General features: G+C 59.8%; 1 protein-coding gene across 1 annotated transcript in view; it reads left to right on the top strand.

The window, feature by feature from the left end:
• The window catches only part of LRRC27 (leucine rich repeat containing 27), a 13,091-nt gene extending 7,239 nt beyond the window's left edge, over positions 1 to 5,852 (top strand). The window contains exons 5-8 of the mRNA XM_015572767.1: positions 2,063 to 2,159; positions 3,358 to 3,470; positions 4,474 to 4,603; positions 5,713 to 5,852. Coding sequence (XP_015428253.1) covers positions 2,063 to 2,159; positions 3,358 to 3,470; positions 4,474 to 4,603; positions 5,713 to 5,835 — 463 coding nt within the window. The 3' untranslated portion in view covers positions 5,836 to 5,852. The remainder of the gene's footprint in view (positions 1 to 2,062; positions 2,160 to 3,357; positions 3,471 to 4,473; positions 4,604 to 5,712) is intronic.
• The last annotated feature ends 2,856 nt before the right edge of the window (positions 5,853 to 8,708 follow it).

The following is an 8,708-nucleotide window of genomic DNA, read 5'->3' as shown; positions in this document are numbered from 1 at the left end:
ATCGATCAGCTGCCTCCTGCACACTCCCCACTGGGGATGTGCCCGCAACCCATGTACATGCCCTTGACCGGAATCGAACCTGGGACCCTTCAGTCCTCAAGCCGACGCTCTATCCACTGAGCCAAACCGGTTTCGGCATAGTCGGCTGCTTTTCCTTCAGTGAAAGGTGGGGGATAGTGTACCCTCAGAACTGGTCAGGACACATGAGGTCCCAGCCCCTGGGCTGTTCCCTGGTGGCAGGGATGACAGAGAGGCTCAGACTAGGGGTGTGCTCTGGGCTGCTCCTGGGATCACGCTGGTCATCAGCCACAGCTGTGGACAGCCACCTCCTAGAGTCCCCCAAAGTGTCCCTCAGCTGGAGTCCAGGCTACAGGAGTGGGGCCGCCTGCCACCCACCTCAGGGCCAGGTGAGGACCGAGCACGGGCAGCCTGGCGGGCAGTTCTACAGAGCAAGGCCATCTGTGTCCCCCACGAGAGGAGCCTCCTAGAGCCAATGTCACAGGCTGCTCCTGACCACCGAGGGCTCCTGCCCCCACACACTGTGCTGGCCCCCGGCACCTCCCTGCTCTGCACCTAGGCAGGTCCCACCCCTCCTGCCTGGCTTTGCCTGTTCCCTGATTCTAGTTCCTAAAACTCCAGTTCCAGCCTCGGGCACCTGCCCTTAGACTCCTCCAGGAAGCTCTTCTGCCCCTTGTTTTCATGTGAGTCCCTCCCCTCCCCCAGCCACCGTCCCCCTCTTGTTCTGCCCATGATGGCGGTGCTCAGGGCAGGGAAGTGGCAAGGCGGCACCAGCACTCGGGGTGCCCGGGACCCTGCACGCTCTGTGAAAGGAAGGTCTCAAGCACCAAGGGCAGGTGCCAGCTCTCTCCTTGGTTTCTCTGCCTGGGACCCCAAGGCTGCGTTCTGTGGCCTCCATGGGGACAGTGCAGGAGGCCTGTCCTGCGGCTTAGACTCCTGGTGGACCTGGTTGTCTTAGGACGTGAGGCTCCTAAGGATGATGGATCCCGTCTTGTGGGAGGGTAGCCCCTGAGGTCACAAAGTCACAGCTCCACACAGGACTGCTAAGTGGAGGACCAGGGAGTGTGGCTCAGCTGGGGGCAGGGGAACCACCCAGGCAGGGGCGGGAGGCGGTCTTGTGGGGAGGCCTCTGCAGGGGTGCAGAGGGAGGCACCTGGCCCTTCCCAGGCTCTGACAGCAGAGCACGGCTGCCAGGAGGACCAGCACCGCGCCCCAGGGGAGCCTGGAAAGGAGGTACCTGGTCCCACCGCCACCTAAATCCCGAGGCAGCACCAAGCACCGTGCGGGACCTCACAGGGGGCAGTGGGCGGAGCCCGGGGGCCATGAGGACGGAAGAGCCCATGACACAGGCAGGGCAAGAGGCCAGGGGCCATCTGCTGAGAGGGGAGAGCAGAGGCCAGATTTGCTGGGGGGAGGGGGGGTGAACTGGGGAGGTGTGCTGACCACCAGAAGCTACGGGAGACCCAGGAAGTAGTTCACGCGGGCAGATGGAGACCTGGCCCCGGCAACCCATCTCCAAAGCCAGAAGCACAGCCAGCGGTCTCTGAGCTGTGGGCAGTGACTCCCCTCGGGTGTGACCGCAGGGAGGTCAGGGTCAGTGGCACATGGAGCCTGTCCTGCCAAAGCCCGGCAAGAGCATGGCCGTCACAGGGAGGGGCCTGGGAGAAACGCGTGCTCACTCTCTAACGTGGAACTCACGTGTCTCAGAGGAAGCTGACTCATCGGCGGCCACTGCGAGTGCCTGAGGCCTCGGTGCCAGGGCTGGCGGCCACAGCCTGGCCTGGCCTTCTGATGCCTCGCCTGGCAGGGGCTTGAGGGGGGCCGGGGTCGCCCTTGGGACAGTTCAATGTGCCCAGCTCAGCCCGGGGTGCATTTCAGAAGCCGCCCCCAAATCTGTGCCGCTCAGGCCAGTGTCCGCCCTCTGGACGGAGGGACCGGAAGTGGAGGCCTGTGTGTGGAGCTTTAACAATGACAGGAGGGTCCTGGTAAGTTGTGCGGCTGCCCCCCACCAGGACCGACTGATAGGATGGTGCCTTTCCTCCAGAGACAGAAGGGCCTTGCTGGAGTGGCGGGAGCAAGCCCAGACGCTGAGGAAGAGGAAGAGGGAACTCGGCAAACTCCGGCCTCCACGACGGACACTGGTAGGCGGTGCTGGTGGGAGGTGGGGCTGCGCTGAGACCTGAGAGTGGCCGTCGGGCACTGCCGGCCGCTCACATGGTCAAGTGCCCTGGGCTCCCGCTCCTCCTGTTCAGGCCTGGGATGTGGTGGGTGCTGCCAACGTCCCCCTTTCCCAAGTGAAGACTGAGGCCCGCAGGCCCAGCGCAGGGGGTGGGGCTGGGCTGGCGCCCAGTGAACCTGTGGTCTGCGCTCTGCACCATCAGAGTCGAACATGCCCACAGGTGTGCTTGTCTGGGGTCCTCTCAGCTTCAGGGAGGTCGGCACCTTGGCAGCCAAGCAGCGGTGGTTGAGCGGGCTCAGGCCCTCCGTTTTCAAGGCTGGGGCCACCGGCCCCCATGGGCTTATTTGGGGCCTGAGCCCAGATGGACAGGGCAGCCGCGGGCCTGGACGTGCCGGCTTGCTTCTCTCCCGCGAGCAGTCAGGCACGTGTGCATTTGAACTTGGCACGATGTTCCTTCAGTTCTTTTGTTTAAGGCATGTCCCCTGTTGGCACCCCACTGGGCAGGGTGGCCTCTGCGCCCCTAGTCTGGGGGGAGGCGCCCTGTCCGCTGTCTACCTCACAGTGGGGTGGCCACTCTGACAGGCAAACTTTGAGGGACAGGAAAGCTGTAGAGACAGTGGGACTCCTCATGGTCCCTCCCGCTCCAAGTACTCACACCCACACCACAGACCGGCTCAGTGGGGAGTGGACGACGGGACAGCGCTATTAGCAGAAAACACACACCGAATGCAGCATGTTGTCCACTGAAGCCAGCGATGGCCCGGGGCCACATCCCAGGGGCGTTTGGGGACGCCCGCCTGCCTGGGGCATAGCACAGGCAGGGGTGCAGCAGGGCGAGGGCAGGAGAGCTCCAACCAGTCACCGGTAGCACAGGCTTTCTGACTCTCTGTCAGTTATGTTTCAGTTCGAAACCTAGTGATTTAAAGACAGGGTCACGTCTGCATGGTCACGTCCATTTCTGGTGGGTGTCACCCTGCTCTGTGCCTGGCCCTTCACCCCGCCCGGCCAGCAGCACGGCCAGCTGGCAGCCGAGGCCGGGTGGTGACCACAGTGCAGGGACCGCTGTTCTCTGACGGCCGCTGATCGGCCTCCGTGGATGATCGTCTGTGCCCACAGCAGTGTCTCCGTGGGCTCCTGAACACCTTGTTATGTTTTCCTAGGAGGCCCCCAAGCTCCCCTTTGCCACAGATCTGATCGACGATGAGAAAATGGCTCCACCGGGGAAAGGCGCACAGCTCAAAGAGAAGTCCCCACACGCCAGTAACGAGCCCAGGTTGGTTCTGGGGGGTCATGCTCCCTCCCACCCCGGGTCAGAGGTCTTGGTTCCACCAGCATCTCATGGGCAGAGGTCCAGGCCTCTGGGGGCTCAGGTAACACAGCGGGAAGGATGGGTCCCTCCCTCAGGAGCTGCTATAGCCGCTGGGCTTGTCCCCTCCCCACCAGTGTCCCTGAGGGACCCCTCCACACTTGGAGCAGCAGCTCCGCGGCCCCAGCCTTGCTTTAGGTGCCCGGGTTCTCCCTTCGCTGGCGTGCCCTCTCGGCCCCCACTGCGCCCTCCAGCGGCGGTCCGTGCCTCCCGCTAGAGCAGCGGTTCTCAACTTTCTGGCCCTTTAAATACAGTTCCTCATGTTGTGAGACAACCATAAAATTATTTTCGTTGCTACTTCATAACTGTCATGTTGCTACTGTTATGAATCGTAATGTAAATATCTGATATGTAGGATGGTCCTAGGCGACCCCTGGGAAAGGGTCGTTCCACCGCCAAAGGGGTCGCGACCCACAGGTTGAGAACCGCTGCACTAGAGTCTCAGGCCTCTTTCTGCCACTCTGCACCTCTTTGTTATAAATCAAAGGGTGTGAACCCAAAGCCCCGATGCTAACAAAGCAAATATGTTTAAAATCCTCATTTAATCCAATGTCCCTCTGACTGAGGATTTATGACAACTATGTATCTGATGTGAAAACAGACACGCTCTTTGTCACATGGCACGATGTGCGGGGCCCTAAATGTACAGCATCTTAACCTGAAGTTTTTAAAATACAGTGTGTGTCCCAGCAGCTTGGAGCCCAGGGGAAGGGTTGGGAGAGTCGCCCAGGCCTGGCTGTGAGCTGGCACCGGGAGGAAGGGGCGGGCGGGTGGCCTCTGGTGGCCTCAGCGTCCCCTTCAGCGCCTCAGCCTCACGGTGGGGTGCAAGCCACAGGCTCTGCTTCGGTCTGGAGGGGAAGGAAGCCTCCTTCTCCCAGGTTAAGGCCGGCCCGCGTCTCCGTCTCCGCAGGCCCTTCCAGGAGCGGGACCTGGAGGGGAGGCTGCAGCAGCACGTCCGGCAGATGCAGGAGCGGAGGAAAGCGTTTCAGGGGTTGGCACCGTTCAAGGAGATGAGGAGGGCCACCGAGGACCTGGAGGTGGTACGTATGTGTCGGCTTTATTTAAAAACAAGTGGCTTTATTAAAAACGGGAGGGAGCTTGCTGTGCCTTCTCAGAGCACGTGTTCGCTGAAATGTGTGTGTGGGGGGGGGGCATTTCACGGGCCTTACAGTGGGCGAGGGTCCCAGGATGACTCGGTTGAAGGATGAGAAAACATTGTGGCCACGTGTGAGCCCTCGGGTGTGAAGTGCCGCCTGATGGGCCCTGGCTGCAGCTTCTCCTCGACCGCGGACACGGGGCAGGGACCTGTCTGTGGGGCCTTCACCTGAGGGTGTGTGCCAGCAGAGCTGGGTGGGGCCGTGAGGGCTTCCGCTAAGGAGGGACCCGGGCCGCAGCCAGGCCACAGGTCTGGCGCCCAGTGAACTGTGTAGGGTCGCAGTGGCAGGCATGCAGGAAGCAAAACAAATGTTTTTAATTCCACAAAGAACACAATCGTTTTAGGAAAGAAAATGTTAACCAGGGGATAAGCAGCGAATAACGTCTGCTGGTCATGAGGCTGTAAACCCCGAGTTGATGGGTCTGCAGATGGAGGTCCAGGCTATGCCCAGGGAGATGGAACTGAGGCGGGGGGAGGGCAAGGGGGACGAGGACATGGCCTCCTTGGGGACTGGGAGGTCCTGGCACTGCAGACATAGCGGCCAGCTTTTCTGGGCAGAGGTACCCAAGGGCCCCCTGCCTCATCCATGTCACCTCCTTCTGGCCCCACAGATGGGCTGGGGACAGGGCATTTGGAGCAGAGCCCACACCTCGTTCCAGGCTCAGGGATTCCCTCCACCTCAGCACGCTGGGTCCTGTTCCTGTGTCCGAGTCTCGGCCCCCCCTCCCGGGGCGGGTGTGAGTCTCGGGTGGGATCACAGTCGGGACGGTGCCCGCTGTGGTGACGTGAGCAGGAGAGCGGATCCCCCCTTGGCCCTTCCTTGACTGGCAGTTATGCAGACCGCTGCGTGTGGACACCGGGGCCTCTGGGGACCTGGCTCTGGGGCCCAAGGGACAGCACCTGCCCCCTGCATGGGGCAGTGTGTCTGAACAGAGACAGGCTGACCCCGTCCTGTCCACCTGGCTAACTTTGTCCCCCTGCCCTCCCCTAAAGGCCAGAAAGCTGCTGGACGGAGTCATGAAACTGAGCCACGGGGGCCCGGCGCTCCCTGGGAGCCATCCGCTGTGCCTGCCGGCATTACAGCCTCAGAATACGTTTTCCAACACGAAATACTAAGCATCTGAAAATGACTACAAATACTAATGACAGCGTCTTATGTGCGATGACGGGAACGCCTCCAGCCGGGAGTGGGCTCGGCGGGGCTGCCTTCCTCCGTGCCCCCGCACGCTGGGACCTCAGGTTCACATCTCCCTCGGCTCGCGGTGCAGGCAGCCTATTGTTTTTGATCTGCGTTGCTTTTTCTGAGGCCGTGAAAGGTTTCAGCTGCATTAAAAGGAAGAGAATACTGTAAACCAGCCGCACCACGTTCATTTCTAGCAACAAAGGTAGTGGGGGGGGGGGGGGGGGGGGGGGGCGCTGGCTCACCCCATCCTGCCAGGTAGAAGCCACTGCCATGAGGCCCTCCTCCCACCAGCAGGGGTCTCCTTTGACCTTCAACCTTCCCGGTGGCGGACCCCTCACCCTGCAGGAGATTGAAATCCAGCAGGGCACATCCCTGCCCCTGAAGGCTGCCCAGGCCTCCCCTCCGATCAGCCACTAACAGCGTTCTCTCCCGCAGGCTAATCGATTCTGTCTGCCCCAGGGTTTTGTTCTGAGCTCACTGCATTCGGGAAGGCGGCCTGGGCCCCAGCTCAGCGGGAGGCCTTCATCAGCCTCGTGCCCTCTGGGGCTCCCCACCTGTCCCGCCCAGGAGCCCAACTCCAGTCATGTTACCTTTTAAAAAAATCACTTTGCTCCAAGAATCCTAGAAACAGGGTACAGATAAAACTCAAACACTGTTAGATGATTAAAAAGGAAAAGCAGGAGAAAAATTCAGTGGTGGCATTCCGTGGTGGCAAACATGCTTGATTTTGTTTAATCAGCTTCAAATTTGTTTAATTTTGCTGGTTGGTTCAAGTTGCAGTGATTCCATTTTTGTCCGTGTTGGCCTCAAGTTTTGCGTATTTTTCATTCTGTTAGCAGGGACAGTCCCTTTACCTTCTCTCCCCACACACACACATGCCCCTCCAGGTGGTCCCTCTGCAGGGAGCTCCGGGCTCTGACAGTGCAGAACGGAAGCTTCCAGGCCTTCCTCAGGCTTAGGCCATAGAGTGCAGCACCATTGCCTCAGCCTCAGCGCTGTGACCCACGTTCCCCTGCAGGTGGCGCCTGGGGCACACCGCTGCTGCCAAGGCCATGCAGGGCAGGGGCGGGCGTCCTGGCCCACATGCCCAGACTCTGCGGGTTCTCTGTCTTTGACTCTGAGAGAGAGCTCGGTTTCTGGCCAAGCAGTTTCAATCGACGTGGGAAGATTTCTCCTCTCGTCCACACTAGGACATCAAAGCTGACTGCAAACCAGGTCAGATGAGGACCTGGACAGGGGCCTGGGAGCCTTGGGAGGGGAGCGTCCCAAATATACTCTGCCCCCAGGATTTCTCAATGGCCCCCCACAGCTTGGGGTGCTCTGCACTTGGGTTCCTCGTCACGGAGAACAGACTTAGGGAGAAGCAGCCAGCTGGCTCAGGATAAGGACCACAGATCAACTGTTTTGAAACTAAAGCAATTATTTGAGAAAGAGATGCCCCACCCTGAAACGTTCTTGCTCAGATGCCTGCAAACACAGGACCTGGACCTGGGCCTGAGGGGGACTCGGGGCGACTGCAGAGCACCGCCCCACTCATGGGACTCAGAAAGGCACCGGTTAGGGGGTGGGTGGGGAAGCTTTCCAGGAGGCACCAGTCACCTCCCAGGCCCTTTGAGCAATTCCACGGGCCCAGGGGAAATACCAGTGGGGCGGGTGCTGCACAGGAATGTGGCACGTGTTTGCTGCTGCAGCCCAGCCCTGACCATGGCCCAAAGTCTGAGGATCTCATTGCTGGACCAGCTACAGGGGAGAACTGTGATGGTGGTGGTGATGGTGATGTGATGATAGTAATGTTGATGATAATGGTGGTGATGGTGATGGTGGTGATAATGATGGTGATGGTGATGGTGATGGTGATGGTGATGGTGGTGGTGGTGGTGGTGGTGGTGAGGGTGAGGGTGGGTGGTGGTGTAATGATGGTGGTGATGATAATAATGATGGTGAATTATGATTGGTGGTGATAGTGATCATGATGATGATGGTTAATTAGAATGATGGTGGTGATGGTGATAATGATGGTGGTGGTGGTGATGGTGATGGTGATGTCTGGGAGAGAAGCCTGGTTGGCTCATGCACCCCACTCCGCCCTGGGCCTAGGATGGGTGCTAACACATGGTAATGGGTGCTGATCAAGCCCTAGTTCTCAAGGGCCTCATCTTGTCCTCTCCCTCCCAGATGAGACCTGCTGTGAGGTGGTGTAGGTCCAAGCAAGAGGGCCCATCTTGGCCTTCACACCTGTGGCCTCTGGGTACTGGCTCTGGGTAGATCCATGGTCTCTGACCCATGGCTCTGGCCCTTGGACCAGGCAGCTTTGGTTCCATCTCAGAAACACCTGGTTGGGCTGCAAATGACCTGCCCACTGGGCCAGCCCAGGCGAGCTCCAGTAAGAGGAAGTGGGAACAGGCCCAGGTATGTGAGGAAGGGGGCTACCGGGGTGGGAGACACCAGCCACCTAGCCAGGTGACTGTGGCAGCTTTCGTTCTAGCCATGGGGAGTTCCCATGAGTCTCATCTTGTAGGTGAGACAGAATGAGAGATGACAAAGGCATAATTATGTACCAGTTGAAAGAACAGTGCTGGACAGGGCTCAGCAGGCTCTCCTGTGGCTTCAGGGGTGAGGAGGTGGGCCATGAGAGCTGGGACTTGGAGAAGGTTTCCTGAAATACTAGAGGGGTCAGGCTAGTGAGGCACCTCCAAGGACCAGCACAGAGACCAGTACCCTGAAGGGAGGTGGACACATAGGTCACCCCCTGCTTAAAGCATTCCCGCTGCCCCTCCTGCTGGCTCATGGTAACGCAACTCAGCTC

Source organism: Myotis davidii, unplaced genomic scaffold (assembly GCF_000327345.1).
Source record: "Myotis davidii unplaced genomic scaffold, ASM32734v1 scaffold72, whole genome shotgun sequence".
Lineage (NCBI taxonomy): Eukaryota > Metazoa > Chordata > Mammalia > Chiroptera > Vespertilionidae > Myotis > Myotis davidii.
Note: the sequence above shows the minus strand (reverse complement) of the source record. Positions and strands in the feature narration are given on the sequence as shown.